Raw genomic sequence first — 22339 nt, forward strand, 5'->3', positions numbered from 1 at the left:
AAAACCTCCTATCTATAAGCTAATTCAGTTCAAACATGTACTGATAGTTATCAAAACGCAGCTATTATCAGCCTGTGCAGTGGGAACTGATAAATTCTCGAGTCGTGTTCAAATCACAGTGCCAGCTCCTGCTGCAGGAGCTTCAGAAAGATCTTCAGGATAGGAAGGAGTGGGATGGTTGAACCCTGAACCCCTCCACGAGTGACACAAGAAAGGAAAAAGTAACAGCGCTGGGAGAGAGGTGCAAGGCTCATGCACGTTACACACTGTATTTTCATCATACCCATGAGGTGATGAGGGCAAAAGATTTCAGGCTTCAGCACTGTCAATGCAGAAATAGCCTTTTTTTTTTTTTGCTTTTAATGTAAAATCAATAAAATTATTTTAGGGAGCTATTTGGATGACTTGGTTCAAAGAGGCAGCAATTTTTCTTCTCTTTCACAAAATTACCCTTCTATAATGTCGGGAACAGGCAGACCTTCTGACCATGTACATTTTGACCAAGAATAATTCCAGTTCAAAATGATTTCCATCCATCATGAGAAACAAATTATAGGAACTCGATGAGAAAATTCCAAGCCATTCTGACTCTTCAACCCCAAATGAACTTTAAGAAAATGTATTGATATTATAGAACACATTTTCATGGCTACAAATGAAGCCACAATCCACAAAAATACATTATCGCATTAAGAATCTAAAACAAATTTGTAAGGTTAACAGCCTCCATGGTTCTGCTCCAAAGCTTGCGCGTTAATATTACCGTAAAGTGTTTTCAGCTCTCAATAAGGTCAGATGCCTGAGCAGGCTGAGTTTGGGTTCTCACTCAGTTTAATTCTCATTAGAGAAAACAAAAGAAAGGCAAATAATATGAAATACAACATGGAATATACCTATTTATTTCTAGATCTCTCAAAACAAGCTTCAAATAACATCTTCAACAGACTCCTCAGACTGTGAATAAGTAGAATTTTGCTTTGTATTGTAACTCATAGTTTCAATCTGCAGATACTTTTCCTGTTGTGGAAGCCACAACCACCTTAATTTTTTATTTTTTTTCTATCCTGTTCTGAAAATCCAGTCTTGGAAGACTTCTACGTGTGTTCCAGATTTGGCTTATTTCTTTTTTCCTAGGCACTTGCAAGGGTGAGGAATTACTGCCATTGCAAATAACTGCCAAGTCAGGGGGCACTTTGTAATTTCTTCCCCAGCACGGCCCCTCTCGGCTCGCTCCTGCCGTCCACGCTCAGCCGACACACTCGAGTTCTTGATCTACAGAACCCCTTCTGCTCTTGTTAAAGTCGTTTTCAACACTCTGCTCTTGTTTCATGACCATTCCTGCTGCATTTTCACTATTACATCTTACACCTGATCAGCCCTACTTTTGCAAGGCCAAGGGGAAAAAAAAGACAAACACCATCAAATCCACCTTCAGCTCACACGGGGGCACAACATGAGATATCCAGACATAACCTGCTCTTGGGGCAATGTGCTGTTCTCATCTTACATCAGCTGTGCTCAGTGAACACTGAGGCTGAAACAATTTTTATGCTGGTAATTATTTACAATGGGTTGTATTCTTCTACTTTTCAGTTTTGATAACTGAGTTTCTGAGTTCTGGTAAAGCTGTATCTTGGGAAGGCACTAGTTCAGGGATGCTGTGCTGCTCCAAAATATCATTTTAACTCATGGAGATTTTCTAAACCATGTAAAGAAACTTTTGGCTCCCTTCTAAGGAAGCTGTTCCCCTCTAAAGACTTCTGAAAACTCTCTGCTGGAATCTAATTTAGCTTTGCCTCTGAAAGAACCATCCCATATCCATGGCACCCAGACAAGCATAACGTTAGTGACCATCATACATGCAAAAATCCTAGTGATTTCCTTCAAATAATAACAATAATAATAGTTATTACTATTACTATGTATCACAATATACACATTTTACAGTTATAAGCTAAGATAGAAAGTGGCCATATAAATCTTGGGAGATGCATGCTACTTCCTAAGAACTTTGCAAATATTATTCATCTCTGAAGAGATGATTTTACAGATAAGAGGGAGCAATTTAAAAGGATTAAAAGAGCTTGACCCAAATCACAGCAAGAGCCAGAACTGACAGTTCATTCTTTTCAGCCCCATACAACACGTATATTCAGAATTTTTGGGTGGGCTTCCATACTGTCCTGCTACCCATGTAGTTGGGATGAGAACTGTGCTTGTTGCTATTATCACTACTCCACATGAGAGTTCAAAAAAGCTATTTCAAAAGAGACTTCTCACATAAATACTCTAACCTCAAAGCCAAATCTCTCAAATCTCTCTTATCTGGCTCGCTGCAGCAGCATCACATCAATCACAAACACGCTGCACTTGCGAGGCAGCAGACCTCATCTTTGCTGCTCCTGGTAGTTAGGAATGTGTAGTTAGTCCGATCGTAAAGCTCTATGATTTTCAGGTGTCCCCAGAACTTCGAAGGGAGGCATACATTACTGAAAATCTTGAAAATAAACTTCTATGGAAGGGTTTAAGAAAGCCGATAACAATTTGTCACGATGGCTACAAGGTGCTTTAAAAATGGCACATGCCAGGCAAGATGCAAAGATGCCGTTAGCTTGACGTACGTGGCAAGAGAGACACACCCTCTCGTACAAGCGAAACATGAGAGCCCGTGTTTACCTACATACCTGCATACAGAGATCAGAAAAAGAAAGACTATACTAGCAATGACACTGGAATAGATTGTAGTTACAAACTCAATGTCGTGAAAAATTTTGTGGGTCATAGCATCCTAGAATCACAGAATGGTTTGGGTTGGAAGGGACCTTAAAGACCACCTAGCTCCAACCCCCCTGCCACGGGCAGGGACACCTTCCACTAGCCCAGGTTGCCCAAAGCCCCGTCCAACCTGGCCTTGAACCCTTCCAGGGAGGGGGCAGCCACAGCTTCTCTGGGCAACCTGTGCCAAGGCCTCACCACCCTCACAGGGAACAATTTCTCCCTTAGATCTCATCTAAATCTCCCCTCTTTCAGTTTAAAACCGTTTCCCCTCATCCTATCCCTACCACCCTGATCAAGAGTCCCTCCCCCCTTTCCTGTAGCCCCTTTAAATCCTGGGAGGCCGCTCTAAGGTCTCCCCGGAGCCTTCTCTTCTCCAGCTGAACCCCCCAACTCTCTCAGCCTGTCCTCACAGCGGAGGTGCTCCAGCCCCCTGAGCATCTTTGTGGCCTCCTCTGGCCCTGCTCAAGCAGGTCCATGTCTTTCTTCATTGGATATATAGCCAGGTCATGGCTAGACATGGACAGTAATGGACATATTGGCAGTTTGCTCAGTTCCTACCTGCAGAAGAGGCCGCTGCACACCTAGGATCTTCATGGTATCCGCATTAGCCAATATTTTCAGGGGATCAGACGCCTTCGTGACGCCTTCAATCTCTTTATTGATCTCAGCCAGGACCTGATTGAGGAAGATGTTCTTGATGTACATGGTGAGGAACTCGCGGAGTGGACACTGCTTGGTTGGGCCAAGCTCCATGGCGTGCTCTATCTCTTGGATGAATCTGGAAAACGGAAGGGGAAGAATGCAATGTAGTTAATAAACCATGTGGTTACTTTAAATGTGTGTGTTGCCTTTGCCATTCCTACATCTTGGAGCCAAGCACCACCAGTGGGAGAATGACTACAGTCTGCGTCGACATGAGGCATGAAGAGTAGAAAAGGTCTTCTGTAAGGTTGCCTTCAAAAACAATACATTAAATGCCAACAGCTGGTGAGACAAAGACTCAACGGCTGGTGAACAGACAAAACGGGGAATTGGTGAAAATCCACAACCTGGGAATGATTTGTGTTTAACTGTCCAAAAAATCACTGATTGCTCTATTTGGGACATAGTGGAAAGATGTCTTTTTAAAAATAAACCCCCTGTAAAAGAAGTCAAGATGCCAGAAATCCCTCTGAAAAGGGAAACTTCCTTCTGGGGTTGGTCACTCGATTCCCACAGTTGGGTTCCCCATCTCTAAACTGAACAGCACTATATTCCAGCTTGAAGTCTACAGATATCACTGAGAAGAGCAATGCATATGTATTATGCTGGTATCATACTGCATTATGTATGTCTGTATTATGCTATATTTTTATTATGTGTTATTGTTTCATCCTAGGATCCCATTCCTGTGTATGCAGAACGGCATGCCGATTCTGGGAATATTTTAACACAAAATGTTTGCCATCTCCTCCTGCAAAATATCTTTATCTCAGTGATGCCATCTGTTTAACACATAGGAGTTTCTTCTAGAAATTACCTTCTAATTTCTTTAACTTACATCTGAGGCAATGAAATCAGTCTTTGTTTCAAAATTGTGTGTATCAAAATAATTAGGAATTGAGTATCAGGAGTCATAATGGATTGAGACATGCTGTCAAAAGGGAGAAACGTGTATGGTGTTTACACAGCCCTCTTCGTCAATGCACCCAAGTGCCTTGCAATTGTTTATATTTTAATCCCTCTCCTGGACAGGCTGGGATTGTTTTTATCTTTGCTTTATACAGCAGCAGCAGAAGTAAGTGTTGGACCTTGTATCTCCCAATATACGTAGCAACGCCCTGAAAGCCACCTCTTCTTCACTAGGAAAGACTTTTTTTGCATGAGACATCTCTAACAGTTCCAGCGTGGTTAAAATTTATTAGAGATGCCTTACCACTAACTGTTTCCCAAACACTTCAATGAGTTCTGCTTAATTGTCTGTAATTTTCTACCTCCACGTTCAGCACTCCTGAGGAGGCAGCTTCCCTTCAGAGGACTGACTAAGGAGCTCCTGTCAATTTTAGTAGCATGATTTCTTTCAAAGCTGAACAATTTGCTCCCTAAAGCCTCTGTGGTGTTGACTCCATCACTCTAGAGTGACACATTTGGGCCGATGCAGCTATTGCTTCCACAGGGGGACCCATTCACAGTTCAGTTTGAAGATTGCCTCTCCAAAGAGAGATGCTGCATGGAGGGAAGTGCAAAGAATGGCAGTTTTAGTCCCTGGCTTTCACAGATCAATAATGTGAATTGGCTTTATCAAACAGGGAAACAGCAGAATCATCTGGGAAGAGAGCAGAGAGACCACCACCAAGCTTATCTCTGAAATAACAGACCTAATGTCACCAGCTTCCAGTGACAACCACTGATGTCCTTAAGGGAACACTGTCAAGGTTGATGGGACCATATTAAACTAACTTAACTGTATCTTTTCACATCTGCCAATAAATTTGCCACTCTTTCTTTATAAGCTTATTTACACAGCACTTTTGATGCATAGAACTCACAAAAAATTTTCAATTAACCCTTACAATACCTGCACCGCGTAGCCAAATACCTCTTTCAGATTGGAAAGGAGAGGCACAGCTGCTTGAATTTGAAACAAGCAACTTTCAGTGAACAACTTTTAAACACTTAAAACCCAGCACATGCTTAAAAATGGCAAAACCAACATAAATAGATGAAAACTTACAGAGGGAGAATAGCCACGTACAAACTAGCAGCAAACTATTAGAGCTCAGATGTGCTGACCTACAGCAACTCCTTATCCTACAATAGCTTGATGGTGTTTCTAAGTGTTTCCTATAACAGAGACTAAATTGCTTGTGCGAGGCCGTAGGAAAAGGTCAGTGCTAGCAAAAGGTGTAATCAAGAATTTTTGTTTCTCAGTACCTGGCATTAATCACCATTTCAGATCTCTCCTAAAGACCCGTGCCTTAATCTCCAGGAAACTGTACTTGATTAGAGAACTGAGTCCTGGTGGTTGACATGTTCTAATAGGCTTTAATTTCTTGGCATAGACAACAGTGGTTCACTTAATACCGGTAACAATCAAAAATATATCCCTATTTAACTTGATATGAACCGTAAAGTAATCACAGATTAGGAGAAAGCTGCTAGATAGCAATGTCTCTGCAAGGGGGGATTTTATGAGTGCTCAGCAACACTTGTGATAAAGAACAAATGGTCAAGAGCTTAGGAAAGCAGATTTAGACTCGGTATCAGGAAAAAGTTATTAAGACTGAAACTGCACGGCATGGAGGACTAGAGGATATGGATGAGAGACCTTAAGTTTGAATGTTCAAGGATAGCTTGATTAAATGATAATGGTAATGAAAAACAGACAATTTCTGAAGTCTTTATTTAATCAAAAGATCTCTACCAAAGGAAATGGAAGTAGAGAAAAGGTAAAGAAAAATGTAGTATGGATGTCAGAGCATGTCTTACAGTAGGGAACTGCCCTAAGAGTCCATAAATTTGATATTCCAATGGTACATTACCACTTAGTACGGCCTAAAAGAACGACAACTGGGACCCAATGTGCTATGATCTGCTGTGGTTCAAAGACGACCTCACCATGTTTTCACCAGCCAGGATGAGTCCCACATCTGCTCTGCAAATGGGGCACCCAAGGCAGCCACTGTGCAGCACCAACCTTCATCCCACCAAGAGGAAAACTCCACCGAGCACAGGACCAAGGCACCCAAGCAAGTTTCACAAGGCTCCAGATGCAGATGTATGGCAGATTTGCACCAAGAATCCTTCTAGCACGTTACACTGCAACAGTGACACACTCTACGTGTTCTGTGGTGAGAGGATTATTCAGAATGCCAGTAAGAACAGATCAATCTAATGGAAAATATTAATTTTATGTATTTCTTAAGAGAATTAAGGATGCAAAGTCAAACACTGACAAGTTTGGAAAAGTAAGGATTGGAGTCGCTTGTGTCACCTTAGTTTGGCCTGCTGTGCATGACGCAGTGTAATCTTTAATTACACAATGGCACACTATTGCTGTTATCAGCAGATCCTTGTTTTGTCTTAGGAACAGGATGGTCAGTGTTTGGACAGTGAATGTCACAGTGTTGGGACTTTGCAACTCTCTGCTGCGTGACTGGAGCAACATGCACCAGCAGCCGACTGTCACCACTGTGACACCAGGTGAGACACTTCTGCCACAAAGTTCCACGGGGTTGTCTGCACCGCTTCCAAGCTTCATTCTTCCTGCCTTCTCGTTTCTTCATATGACTCCTGTTTGTGGGAATTTGGCCACCAGCTCTCTTATTTTCCTTGGTTCCCAATTCCACTCGCTCATACTAGGTTTCTTTTCTCTTCTTGGCACTTATATCAGGAAGCATCTTCCTCCAGGCAGCTGGAGCCCAACAGGTATGGGATCCCAAAAAACGTTGCGAGGGGGGGCAGTCCTTGGCTCAGGAACCAGCACCTTTGCAAGATCCTTGCCCTTGGCTTGGTCCTGGTTAGCTACGAGCAGAATCATGCCCATCAGGAACTTCAGCTGCTACAAACTGGAGTCCTCTTATGGGAGCGTGAGCACTGCACTTCTTCAAAGGTGTATAACTAAGTCAAATTTTGGTGTATTTTCAGAGGAATGGCAAAAGGCACAACAGTTTTTCTTACTGAGCAACACGAAGATGCAAATTCCCAGCCAAAGAAAAGGTCACCAGAATTTGCCAACATGTACAATGTATTTCTTCTTCTCATTCTCAGAAAGAACAAGTATTTCAGACACATTTTTCTAAAAAAATATCTAGCCCCAGTTGGCAATTAAAGACTAGCCAAATTACAAGAAACTGAAAATGAAGTTTTTGAAATGGGAAGTATTGGGTGGCATTAAAGACCTAACAGATATTTTCTATTTTCTGCTTGGCAGACACATACACATACATTCACAGTCACACACTGTGCTATTTATTTATTTAAATTTCAAATACTGCTGGTTAACTTATTCAAATATAATTCAGTCTTTATAAAGAAAAAAATGTTTAACAGGATCTAAAAAAAAAATAATCTAAGAAAACTTTCCAAAAATGTTCCCGTGTTACTCATCCAAGCTATCCATGTAACAATTAAGATGTCAAAAAAGCAATTTGACCCATGGCTATCCCAGAGATCTGCGTTTATGTCTGTGTGTGAAGCAATGTACATGATAAGAAATCACATTTTGCGCAATGACACGCTTATATAAAATGTGTAAAAATCAAAGTGGAGAAAACATTTTGGCATTTTGAATACAGCGGAGCACCGGGGGAAGTTAGGTCTGGACATGATTCTTCAAATTGGTTTTGGACCTACCCGCATGTGTGTAAATCCAAATGACCAAAAAAACCTCAATCAAAAAACACTGTGAAGATGAAAGGATGTGTCACTGAGCCCTTTTATACCCTACTATTTTCTTTTTACTCTCCAAAGAGGGAAATTTGAGATTGAGATATAGCTCACTGTAAAAAGGGGCCATAAAGAAGGCCTTGGAGGAACAGCTTTGATTCACTTGTCATTCGCTTCGATTATTCTATTCGAAAAAGAACCATTCAGTTGTAATTTAGTAGGGTTTCTGAAACAGTATCAACAACCACATTTAAAATCATCTCTTGCCAGCACACAATAACTGAAGAAAAACCTATAAAGGTTAACATGCCGTGGGGTGTATTCTCTAAATGCAAGAGAATGAGCCACGTGGCACATTCAGGATAGAAAATTCCCCTATTGCTGAGCAATTAGACTTACTTAACATAACTGCCATGTATGTCAGATCTGCAAAATGCAAAAATGCCTTCTCTGAATAAAAATGCAGAGTGAGGTGTGTCACCGGATTTTGGATAGATGTAGACAGCCCTGGGGATTGCCAGAAAAAGGCTCATAGGGATGTCCCTGCTCTGAAGGACACTTCTATGAGATGTCTGGCCAGGATGAAGTTCTGAAGAGAGCAGCCAGGGAAAAAAACAGAAATCTGCATCTTATCCTGAATTCAGAACCTGCATTTTCAAAATGATGCACAATTTTTAACTTGTTTTATCCTCCTGTGAAAGCATTTGAGGTGATTTGCGTCTGCAATTAAGCATTCCCCTTAGACAGAAAAGCACTTTCAATAAAATGAAGTATCTTTTTGTAAATGACAGTCATTTGGATTAAAAAAGAAAAAAAGGCAAACCATTTCAGAAAATTTAATTCATTCTAACTCACAACTTAATTGGCTATGAGGACTGTCTTACCTAGGCTGAAAGTGTGTCATAAAACCCATAATACCTAAAAAAGCTATACGGATTGATTTAGAAACCTACAACTCTCACCTTCCCAAGGCTTTCTTCTGTCTTCCGGTTATCAGATGTCTTCTAGAATATCATTAAAAGAAACTAAAGACATGTCACTGAAAGCTCATAACATCAACTACTCCTTTTCGTAATGATGATGATAATATTATCTGAAATTCCCTCCTCAAACAAATGAATGGCAGCGAAAAAAAAAAAAATCCAAAACCTTATTAAGAAAATTTTTGCAGACACTCGGCACAAATTTACATTTCAGCTTGTTTCATTTTTGTATGATCCTAAACTGTTATTTTCCCTCTGTATTAGTCATAAAATGTCCAAGTACCTGCAATGAACCTTTTGGTGAGCTTACAAAGCAAGGAAATATTAAGGAAACATCAGAAATCCTTTGAACTGGATACTAGTTACTGACAGAACGGCAAATCCCAAACTGGTTGTTCCGACTCAAGGAAATCAGAGATAAAATATCCAAGACTATAGGTTCTTGAAGGTTTGAAGACCCGTTCAAACCAAGAGAGACACCTGGAAGATCCCAGATTGTCCATTACCCATCCTGAAAGCCTCCCCACCTCAACAGTGGGCGTTTTGGGAGAGGGTCAACAGAAGGGACAGTCAAAGATGATGCTCTCCTGCAAGATCTTTGATAACCAGCAAGGTACAGCTCTGATTCCTAATTCACCACCCTTGTGATAATGTGGCCAGGCCAAGAGGCTATTTCAACAACTATGTGCAACCAAACTGGTATATATTTCAGTATATTCAGTTCACATAATAATCTAGTTGGAAGAAAACCTACTTCTCATCCATCCCGCAATCTGGTTCATCCTCTGAGTCCTCTCTCCTCTGCCGAAGCAAGACCTAGCAAGGCTCCCACACCAAAAGGTACCGATCATTGCACACGTGCAGAGTATAATAAATACAATTAAATTTAAAAAATTCACTGCAGTCCATAGACCAGAGATTGTTTGTTACTGAAGACCAATCAAATAGGTACTAAAGTAACAGAAAGCACATTATTTTGCATAAAAACTTGACTACAGAGAATTATTTTGGTTACATTATCAGTTACCCCAGGATTGATATTTCACTGAGGAGCACGCTGTCGATAAATATTGTGGCGATATGCAAGATAATAGAGCTGCTTCTGTACTAAGTCAGTCCAAAGGGAGCTATATGCAGGGGACAACAGCAGGAATAAATGTTTAAGCTCTTCTCTAGGTGACCCAAAATGTGATTGAAATTATAATTATCATAAAAAAGTGTAAATAGCGCTGGGACACTCAATGGAGATTTTGTTATGCTCAGTGCATTTAAAGTCTTAGCAAAACCAGACAAAAGCCCAGCAAACATCAGGCAAAAAGCATTAATTTTCTGCTATTTTGAAATATTATATAGCCTAGAAAACACTCAGGAAGGTAAAGACTAAGGAAAATGACTACTGTTAACAGAAAACACCAAGTTTTGGGCATTTTTCACTAAAATATTAAGGTTTCAGCTCAACAGAAGTAACCGGCAGCACCAGCCAGGCTGGTGTCCGCAATACGAAGCTGAGCTGGATGGGCTGTTTTGGGCAAATGGCCAGATTAAACTGTCAGTCCCCATCACTTCAGTCCCTCGCCTATATAAACAGAAATCCCCGATCAAGAAAACTTGACTACTTGATATAGCTCTTTTGATTAGTGTAAAGGCTTCTGAGTATGTCCCCATAGAGCTGACAGCTTTAGTGCTGGAAGATGAAAGAGTCCAGAACTATTTTTTTTTAACAGTAGCTTAAAAATATGAGCTTTAAAGAATTTATTTCCATGTTCTGGCTGCTCATCCATGAGACTGAGGTAAGAAATACCTCCTTCCCACACAGGTGTAATATAAAAATAAGTATTTTGTTGCCTCTGAGATACTACAAGCACCACACACAGGCAGAAAAAAATTAAATTATGATTTTAGCTATCATCTTGTGCTAAAAATATTGCTTATTTAACGTTCACCTATCACCTGAAGAACACAACTTTCTGACTTAGTGCAACTATCGTAGGACAGACCAGGTGCAATTTCTTCTGATGTCTCCAGAGGGGAATATTGGCTAGTATTTGGACCACAAGATGTAGAGCCAGAACTAATTAGATCTAAAGCTTCATAACAGAAATGCGTATCTCATACCCTAAAGCTTGGATGCCTCTTACCATGCCAGAACCATCAGCAGCATCAGCAGAATCACAGTGGATTTCTGTTGGGGAGGTTGAACCTAGGAGGAAAATTTTAACGTGCTAATTACAGCTTTTCCAACTGCATAATTTGAAGAGCACCCCATGCTTCCACTCCCTTCCTCACCGCCTCAAAACTGCTTTTATTTGCTTTTGGGGTTGCTGTTGTAGCTGAACATCTTAACATCCACCAGCATGAGCATGAATGGAAACATCCTTCTGCTCTGATCCAGCCAAGCCGAGGTGATGTGGGTGCACCGCCACAAAGCCTCTTCCTCGCTTTTCATTTTCATTTTGTCAGAGGTAAATCTCATCTACAGGAGTAACGATTTCCTCGATGAAGCTGGCACAAGGTAATTCATGCTTTGCAAACATCAGCAAAAGCCAGCCCGATGGAAGGTTTCTGGTGCAGTGGTTGGACTGCTGCTTGCATCTTACAGTCTCTATCCTCTCATTTCTTGCGAGGGCATGAGCAAGCTTCAGGAACCACCTGTGTTTCCATCAACTTTAGCTAATAGCCAGGTGTGATTTTTCCAGAAGTGGTACATCTGAGTGAGGAACAACTCAGAGTTCTGTGACCGTCTTGGAGAAATTGAGTTTCAAAACGAACAAAACAGAAAAACTTGGAGTCGCTACTGTGAAATGAAGGCTATGAAATGTGTATCAACATCACAGTCCTGGGAAAAACATGGGAAAATACACTGGAACAGGGCTATGTTACTTAAGAAATAGAAACTGGGCAGGTTTTGAGCCTAGCTGTAAATTTGTAAAGGCATTAGTCTGCAGAGTTAAAAACCAATCCACTGGCCTATAAATTTACAGCAGTGAAAATCCAACTTTATTTCTCTTCTACCTCTAGACACTGTTCTTGCAAAGATGCTATTTCCCTCTCTGCAGATGAAACAGAGCAATTACCAGCACCAAAAATCTGCATATAGCTTTTATACGTCTGGAAGACCCACAAGCAGCTCCCTCTGCGAGCAGATGCCGTACAGCTGCTTCTCTTTGCAGGCAGGCAAAGGAGGAGTAACTCAAGCGTGAATCACATCAGCTCATTCTGTTAATGAGGACGCACCCATGATACAAATCATGAGTGCTACAGGGAAAGTAACACAGCAGCAGTCGCTGGTGGAAGTTTTAGGGATTTACCCCCCTCCCAAGGAGCTTTGTACATGGTGCAACTGGTCCCCTTTAGATCAAGGTGGCATCTCTATGTGGTATGGAGAGATGATCTCCAAGGTTGAGTTATGGTTTATCAGCCAAGCTGTGGTTAAGTGGTTGGATGTGTCCTTAGCCCTGTTGTGTCCTCGAAGTAAAGCATGACCTGTGGCTTACTTGGCATCCAGAACGGGCCAGGAATGTGGAGTTGGTAGGCACTAAGTCATCATCACTTGGCTGTTGTAAATGTACACCCAGATACAGGATTCGCTGTCAGTCCTCTCCTCACCTCATCCTGTCCTGATGCTGATGGTCCTTGATCCACTTTCCACACTGATGGGTGGAAACAAACTCTACAACTCAGAGAGATTATAAAGCAGGTATGTTTACTCCGGCGTCGGGGTACAAGGGGATTTCTCCACAAAGCTTGCACCCCCACAGCACATTTTACCAAAAACTTACAGAGTGTGGATATACATATTCATTGGATTACATTACACAAACATACATATGCATGAGTAAGGCTGGGTTAGTTCCAAAGGCTGCTGTCAGCAGTTTATGTTCTCTTTGCACCTGCGCATTGCCTCCTGGTGGTTGTCTTTGGGGGTCTTTTGGAGGAAGGCTCACAGTCTTCTTCACCTTGTACTTTTCCTCAGAGCATGCGCAGATTCTCTTAGCCAATGTCTTGAACTACAAGAGTGGTTCCCGCTGGTTTACCATCTCTATCTTATCTAAAAGCACTAGTTTATTAGTTTCTACTGTCCATATATAGTCTACTTGCTAGCACACATCTGCTTTCCAAGGACATGTCTCTTATTTTTGCCAAACGTAGTAATTCTTGGTGAGTTTCCACAGAAAACTGCTTTGTTTTGATGAACACAGTAGCCCTTGGTAAGCTTCCCCAGAACAGTCAGGGCAAGCAGGATTATTAAGCAATATCCAGAAATCATTATAAGTTGCTATAAGTAAATAAGTTGCAAAGCAAGTGATCATTTCCTTGTATCAACACCATTTTTGCACCCACGCTGCCTCTCTGCAGTGAGGCTTAAAAAGTGATCAGTAACATTTGCGTCGCACTGCATCATTTTTTACTACTGAGGCAGAATGATTGCTTGGCATTTTGATTATCCACAATAAGCAGCAAGCAGGAATCCTAACTATGGGTGAAAACATGGCTGAACTCTGACGTGACTCTCAGCACCAACCTAAAACACGCCCCAAAGAGCACATTTTAAGGATTAGAAGCATTTAACAAGCATGGGAAGGCAATGCTTACTAACAAACACTGAGTGAAGAGAAGACCTGACTGTCTTCTACAACCAAAATGTGGCTGGTATTTGGCTTCTTAATTTCTTTCTGAACTCCCAGCCCATAAAAACACTGGAGGGATCTGGGGCTTTGGAGTGATTTGTTTATCCTACAAGGTGTACATCTCATCAGAGAAATCGATAAACTCACACCTTGTCCCTGAGAGCACCTGGGTGTAAAGTGGAGAACGGTGGCTTTAGTACATATAGCACATTATGGGATGTTAAAGCGACGTACTGTCTGGGGCTCCTTGCAAGAGCCATCCCTTGGTGTTGGCTTTTCATCCCTCTACAGCAGATAAATTCAGTTTGCTCCACATCTTTGCAGAGGTCTTTTAGCTTAAACCTGAAAAACTAGAGCTCTGCTCAGATCCTAAAGACCCTCTGCAGCATACTTGTTAAGAGACAGGTTTCCACCTCGCAGCTCCGAGACAAAAACTTCCTCAGATGTCCCCATTGAGCAGCGGGTTATGTTTGCTCCCCTCCACGAGACTGCGTCCCGGTGGAGCCTGTCCGTGTGTGCGTAGCTACACACACCAGTGTGTAATGTGTATCCTATCAGCCCAACCTACACGGGTGCTTTTGAGAGCTGACTGCTACTTTTATTCTGCTCACCCCCTACAGACTCCTAACTACGCATTTGGAGAACAAATATAAAGTAGCTTTATTCCCTATATGTTGTGAGCCTCCATTTAATCCTTTCGAGCAGGTACAGGTTCTTTACAATGTGAGGCTGGAAGCAGAAAACCTGTGGTCAAATGTTTTTATTTCTTCCATACTGAGAAACTTTTTGGGGTTGTTCGGGTATAAAGAGCCTCAGTTTCCCCATTACTGCAACAAGCAATGAATGTTTGCAAAGCAAGAGATCCTCAAAACTGCAGAAGGGCTTGGTATCATTATGATGCCAACGAACCCCAGCTGGGCACATCCAGGTAAGGGGAAAATGTAAAACGCTTCACCTCCAGCAAATGGGGATAGCAGAGCTGTGATGTGCAACTCAGCAGCCATGGCAACACGCTTCACCTTCAGCCTGAAACACAGCTTTGATGAGTTACTACTTTATCATTTGTCACTGAAAAAATAAATAAACATCATTTTGTGTGTTTTAAGTTTATACCGAACTGAGCAAACACAGATCCTATCACCAGCCACTCCTTTGCTCTTCTGAAGCTGCACCACCAAATCTCTCTGCTCCAGTCCCTGAAACCATAAGCTTCTAGCCCAAAACTAGACCGACGTTGAGCAAAGCCTGCCAGTTGCCTCAAAGTTACAAGACTGCTTCATGATGGAGATGATAATCCAAAATGACCACTGAACTGAATTACCCACTGTCGATCCATTTGTAATTTAAATCCAATCCTGCAGAAGCCAGAAGATAAATGTACTAACCATAGTCAATAAATCTCTCTCTCTATAGAAGTTCTGCGATGTGTTTATTTTACGTGAACCCAGGGCATGTGTACGCTTAGAGGCACTTTCTGCCCATGAAACGAAGTCAAACCCGTAGGATCCCATTGCTTCTTCTGTTTCTAACTTATTATAAAGGTAATGGCAGAGCTTTACATCCCATGACACTACAACAGGTAACACGATCTCACTACTATTGATGTGTACGGTACTGCGGAAGGAAGAAAATAAATACAGCCTTGCTTAGAAAGCATTATAATTTTAAACGATCTTGACAATCAATTTTAAATTAATTCCTGTCTATCACATAGAAATATTGTGGGGTTTCATTAAATGCATATAAACCACTTTAGCATCCTGCATCGATAAAGATGTTAACAGAACCGTCATATAATGTCATCTTATCACACAAAGTGATCTGAAATACGAAGTTCACTAACTTTAGCTTTTCATATTATTAAATCCTGTTTCCTTTAATGCCGTATCACATTCAGTTTGTTGACCACCACTGAAATGCAATGATACCCCCCCCCCAACCTTACATTCTCTCCTGAGCACAACAGCTTTTTAAAAATTAACTTATTATTCATATTATTTTTAAATCTGATCTGGTGGCACATTCTTTGTGCTCAAACCCCACAGCTCTCAAGCTGGCCCCTGTAAAAAGTAACATATGTTGACTATAAATCTTTAAAATGGCTCTATTAATAGAGTAGCTGTGGTGACAGCTTTATAAATGGGCACCATCTTTATGCAAACTGTTTTTTATTAGATTGCATTATAATGATTTGTAATATGAATGCAAGGATGGCTTTGGAGCGGACGGCAGCGAGGAACAACTCCAACCAGCCTGTGGTTTCAAAGCCCGTGAATTTAGTGTGGCAGATTGTGTGTGCTTAGAACAACAGACACTATCAGATTAGCTTTGCTACACCTCTCTGCTCCTCTGCTTTTCCCAATCAGATAGAAAACAGCCTAATAACTGGCTCAGTGTCTGTCAATCCAATTACTTCCTATTTGCTATGTGCTGACACTCCATTAAATAAGCAGACAGATGGCGGGATCTTTCATTATCATCCAACTGACTGATTAGTCTCCGGTGTGCGGACGGGGGTTTGGCCAATCAGTTCAATCAAGGGTTACTCCAAAAAACACATCGGGGCAAATGAAACGCCCAAACCAAGAGACTGTAACTCCAGGGCCCACCTGGGGACGGCTTGATGGAGTGACTGCCTCCAGGAGCATGTAGGGCCATGTTTCGGCATCCTGCTATAGACACCGAACTTAGGCATCACAACTCTGTGGCATCTACAGCGAAGGATGATGAGTGATTCTGGCTGTCCTCTCTGCAGCAGTTGCCTTTTCTTTTAACCAACATGGAGAAACTGCCAGGAGGCCCAGTTCAACCACCAGTTCTAGGATGGTAACATCCCACAGCCTCGTGTCCTTGCAAGTATTTGGGAAACGCAGTTCCATGGACAGCCCTGCTCTCTCCACATGCCCAGACCACGTCCATTTTACACAGAAAATAAGACACCATCATCCCAGGAATCGGTGGCAGAGCATAGCCCCTCTGTCCCAGTCAATGTCAAGTTCATCCCTTAACCCTCTTTTCCACATTTTAATCCTGTACCCAAAGCTGTCAAAGATATGGCCCTGAAACACATCAGATGGAGCAGAAGAACACAGATCCTAGATAATTTCCATATATGCCTGATTGCCTGACTTGAGAGTCTGGATGGGACAGTATTTGGCTGATCAAGGAAGCTGCTCCATGCTTCACTAAGAACCAAATTCACCAGCGGTGAAAATCTACTTACACACCATAGAATGTTAAGTTAAAAAGGTGAATTTTATAAGTAAGGAAACTGAGGCAAAGCGTAGCCATTGCTGAACACCCAGGAACAGCACATGTGTGTGCAACAGGCCTAGAAATGAGAACATAAAAGCTCTCCTAAGGTCACAGTGTCTCCGTAGCCAAGTCATGGGCAGACCCAAGAAACACGCAGTCTGCCCAATGGTCAGATTTATTAATGAGGTGTGGGAGGCATTGGCCGGCCAGCCTTGCACAGCCTCTGAGAAATAGCTAGGCTTTGAAGAAAAACAGGCCTTGGAAGAAAGATAAGAGGCTGTTGAGCTATGCCAAGGTAGCAGGGAAAAACAACGGACAGCTGCAACACTAAACTGTGGAAAAGTACTGAACTGTGAGAAGTTACTACCCCGAGAACAGTGCGTGAACGAGAGGGTGATTGGTCTGCACAGCGTGTGTTAGAGTGGTCTGATGCTGACAGGAGAAAAGGTTGATAGCTGACTAATTGCTGATTTGTTAACTATGAAGTAAGAGCTTTACCAACAGCATCCGAGAGCGTAAGTATGTACCGTTGTAACAATAAACTCTCTTTCCTTCTGGATTCCATGGAGAGTCCGTGCCTCAGTTGCCACAATGAGGGAATCGGCCAGACCCATGCTTCAATGACTTGGGTTCCTCTTCTGCCTTTCTCATCACTGAGGATAATGTCTTAGTTTGGCAGGTTCTTGAGACTCTGTGCCATCCTGGTATGAACAGCAATGCCCAGAGGGTACCAGGACCCATAAACGCATGGTTGGAGCAAACAGGGGGGTGACTGCACTAGAAGGAGGGAACATTAATGTGCTGAGCCAATTTAAGCAGGCAACTTTAGAGCTCTTTAATGAGGATAACTATTTTATGGTCTTGGTTTGAGGAAAAAAACATGGTCATTAAGCACATCATCATCTTTTCTAAATTATTATGTTTCTCACTGGTAAGGAAGTAACTATATTCTGCAGTAAGCCCATCTCTGCCTATTCTTTCCCTCTTCTAAGGACAAATACGATAAGCCTAGGGCAATGTCAAAATTGGGAGCAATGAGTCAATAAATAGGAAGTCTCCTTTGAAGATTATTGTTCCTTATCAGCCTGTCGTAATGAATACCTGTTGCTCTGCAAAGGGAATTGAGAAGCGGGGAAAGATGTTGGTTTGAAAGCCCCAGGGAGAGAATGAATATATTGACCTCCAATAAAAAGATGCACTAACACTTCTGGTACTCCTCCATCTGACCCAGAGGGACCTCCGAGGAGACTGCAGTTACTAGAGCCAATTCAGCTCCTGACATCTGTCAATTAAGGGATCAAATAATGCAAATCAATGGTATTTTTTAGTCCACGCAGGCAAGTAACCTACAGGAAACAGAACGGGATCATGTAGAGCACAGAGTTGACCTGAGACGCTAGTGAGCTGGGTTGGGTTTTAACCATACTCAGTCACATGGAAATTATGAGACAAGAGTATGCACAATACAAATCACTCTGAGACCCATGTAAGCAAGCACACACGTATTAAAAGTGCAATCTGGGCACAATTACTTTACTTCCTCACTAACCTCAGGCATGCAACACCACAGAGGAAAGCTCGGCAGCTTTCATGCCACGGATCTCACACCCAGCGTAACCATGTCTGTGCTGCTGAGTTACAGCTATTTGCACGGGAACGCAAAGATCCTGTATATAAATAGCTGCCAGTGGAAAGATACTGCACTTTTGAGATCAAGATTACAAATCAAGGCAGGCGACGTTAAGCTTCACGCAGTTTCAATCTAATCACGTTCATTAGTAAGTTGGCAGAAAAGCTTAACTCAATTGGGGCACGCTAATATTGCTATTTAGGAAGGCAAGAAAGGTGCACACCTTGTCTACAGAGCCAGAGCTGCAGAAAAAGAAATGATGGAAAGTTTACCATATGCCCTTGAAGATATTTAAGGCAGAGAAATTACACCACAATTTCAGCAGCCACCACTATTTCGCTGAAGGGTTGAGATGAGGCTTGTTTTACAAGGAAAGATGCTTGCAGAACGTGTTTGGGAAAAACAGAAACAGCTTCCAGAGTAAATACAGATGAAAAGCAGGTGTCTGAATTGCCTCTGATCATCCACCTCATTTGGCATCCAGGGTCTGGTCCAAGGTAATGAGGAAAATGGATTTGCATCATAACAGACCCGAGCAACAGTGCTGTGCTACTGGAGGCAGCAAATTTGGGCAAATTGGATGCTGTACCTCCATTAAGGGTCTCATTCCTCTTCTCAAAAGAGTGAGGGTATTTGCTTCAAGTCCTCAACAACTTCTGAAACCAGGAGTTACATTCTTCGAAATTAAACTAATTTAACTAGTTAAGCTAATTTCCTGTGTAGTTCCATGTGTATGACATTTTTTTCAACTTCTGACCTTAAAAATTGAAACAAGGAATTAATGCCAGTTGATGTCTTCTGCCCAGACAGTTGGTTTCTGTATAAAACACATAATTCATTAGTCTGATAAAGTGAGTGAAGTTGCTGTAAAACACAGCATAAACATGTAAAGGCTGTACTGCCACTGGGAAGACTATTTCCTGACCCTGGTACACGTCATTTCATGTTCATATGTGTGTCAGTTTTATTATCCTATAATTACTTTGCACAGATGATATGTAGTACATTAGGAGCAGCATTCAGCTCTGTAAACATAATTGTATAAAATGGAGCTGTAAGAACAGTCTAAGGCACACTACGTCTCTTGATTACAGACTATCAGATCAAAGGACCCATGTTTTAGAGTGAGATAAAATTATCTTTAGATACAGGCGCAGAATAGGAAAAATGAATGTGCATATTGACTAGAAACACTCCTTACCAAGCTCACAAATCAGGCTGGAAGAGGCCAGTAAGACATCACTGAGATTGTAGAAGCTTTTCCATCCCACAACGTGGGACACAAACTGCCCATTAGTGTTAGTGGTGACTCTGCCATTGACTTCACCCTCCCACTACCAGAAATTAATGCTTGCAAACGCACCGGTGAAATCATTTTCAACGTTGTAAGGCGATGTGAACTGTGCTTCCCTGCATCTGTGAGGCCTCATGCGATGCTACACGTGGAAGGAGGAACTCTCCTCTGAAACACGCATAGAATTAGAGCAAGAACGGGGAAACTCCCGTTTATGACTGCCTGGGAATTACACTAATTAAGGATATGTAACAGATGGGCTGATATAACAGGCTTTCATCCATGGTGATCCCACCCTGCCCTGCCAGCCAGCACCACTCCAGTTGAAATGGGATGGCAGCTTTCTGCTATCTCATCTTCCCAGCTAGAAAGTTTACTGTGATGGGCTCTGGTGTTACACTCAAAATCTTATTATTTGCAAAAGGGAACACACCACGTGCACCGAGCCAGGAAGCTGTTAGCCTAATTAACCCTCAACTATCTATCAAAACACAGCAAAGAGTTGTTATTAGTCCAGTTACAATAACACTAACACAGGGTCAGCACAAAGCTTGTGGCCTTCTGCTACGGATGGCAAAACCCACACATTTATTGGGATACGAGGATGTTTCTTACAGCAATAGGGGTGGGTGTTCTCCCAGCCTGAATTTGAAAGTCACCCTGTAAATAAAGTCTCATGTCTGTGTTTATATTCCTCCAAGGCATGACAACCCTCAGAGCAAGTCCTATGAGCTTGGGAAGATGAAGTAGGTGGAAATAAATACTAAGAACCATGAAGATACCATTCTGCAGCAATCTTACAAAATATGACTATGTTTTTCCGATATAAAATCCTGCCTTGGTGGCTACCTGCATTGTAAATCGTGCTCGGTTTCTTCACATTCTCTTCTTACAACTCTTGATTTTTTTTTTTCCAATCACAATAACAGGAAAAAATATGTGTACAACCATGGGAAATGTAGCAATGCAGATCCTGCAACTTCATGGATAGGATGGATGTTGCAGCAGTTTTAGTCTGGATTTTTTCCACGAATATTATTATCTTGCATTGTAAAAACTCCACCAGGAATCAGGATCGTAATACTTGTCCTAACTCAGCCAGCCTGTGTGAATCATTTTAGTCCTCTGCATTTCATCTTTTTCCTCTAATAGTGTGAATAGTGCTCGAATGCTGTGAATAATTTATTATTATGCCAGATTTATTATTATGTCAAATTTATTCTTGTAAAGAAATACATTTTCAGAATATACTGGTTTTAGGTGTCATGTACAAGACAACTTAAATGAGCTCTACACTTCAGAAAGTACCTAAAATTTGCTTTTTGACAACGAAGCTTTCTGGGCAAAACATCATCAACTAAAATGCCCCAAATCATCATCTACATTTGAAAATATATATGTTAAAGCACCGTGATGGTGAAATCCTGACACGGAAAGCTGTATTGGAAAATATGGCATTTGCACTTCACTCTCTGCAGCTGCAAGTCTTATTGTACTGCAAAAATACCCAGGAATTCATTCTTGTACCCCAAAAAGCCAGATTATCAGCACTGATAATTAGGCTCCTCTTTATCCCCCTACTGTGGGCAGGGACATCAGACGAGCGCCATCCCTGTGCTAGGGATACTCCAGATCCCTCAGAAGGTCAAGGTGGCATCTGGCTCTTCTCCTGGCACACAACTGGGGATCACAGCCCCTTCGCTGCCTCCTGTCCTCCCACCCCCTTGCTAAAGCCACAGCTTCAAAGCAAAGCTCAGTTACTCACAACCTGCTTCTAAGTCATCTTGGATCTCGAATGGCACTGATGTAAAATTTTACATTTTTCATTTTCCATTTTTCAGGACTGTGTTCCTTATGAATACAGAGAATTATGCAGAGAAAAGCTCAAAGATGCCTTTTTTCACCCCGCTGACATGAGTTAATCCAGGCCAAGGTGTGTGGAGGGGTTAATTCTTGGGATGCTTTTTCTCTCCATTTCATTTCAGCTTCATGCAACCACTTCAGTTCTCGGAAGAGGATGTGTCCATGCACTAAATTACGTTTTTTTTTTTCCTTTTAAAAAACAGAATGATGTCTCCCAAGCTAAACAACTGGATGATGTTTGGTTTGTGCAAAGTAGCACAGACACAAAAAAGACAGGACTAAACTGAAGTTCACTAGTAGAGAACAACTACAGTGGCAGCCTCATCTATAACATGATCTACCGTTACCAACCCTACTATTTTCATTGGCAAAGCAAACAAACAAACAAAAAAAAAAGTGGAAGAATACACTTCTGTGGTCTGCCACACTTCTACAGGCTCTCTCTTGGACATTCAAAACTGATGACTGGAGCAGAAGTCACACCAAAAATACACTGATTCATTCCCTCCAGCTATTAAAAGAAGAGATGTTTTTTTAGATC

General features: G+C 41.8%; 1 protein-coding gene across 2 annotated transcripts in view; it reads right to left on the reverse strand.

Moving 5' to 3' along the window:
* The window catches only part of EXOC4 (exocyst complex component 4), a 421296-nt gene that overhangs the window by 109804 nt on the left and 289153 nt on the right, over positions 1–22339 (reverse strand). For both annotated transcript variants that reach the window (XM_074869675.1, XM_074869674.1), the window contains exon 11: positions 3337–3556. In XM_074869675.1, the coding sequence (XP_074725776.1) occupies positions 3337–3556 (220 nt within the window). The remainder of the gene's footprint in view (positions 1–3336; positions 3557–22339) is intronic.

Source organism: Strix uralensis, chromosome 5, assembly GCF_047716275.1.
Source record: "Strix uralensis isolate ZFMK-TIS-50842 chromosome 5, bStrUra1, whole genome shotgun sequence".
Lineage (NCBI taxonomy): Eukaryota > Metazoa > Chordata > Aves > Strigiformes > Strigidae > Strix > Strix uralensis.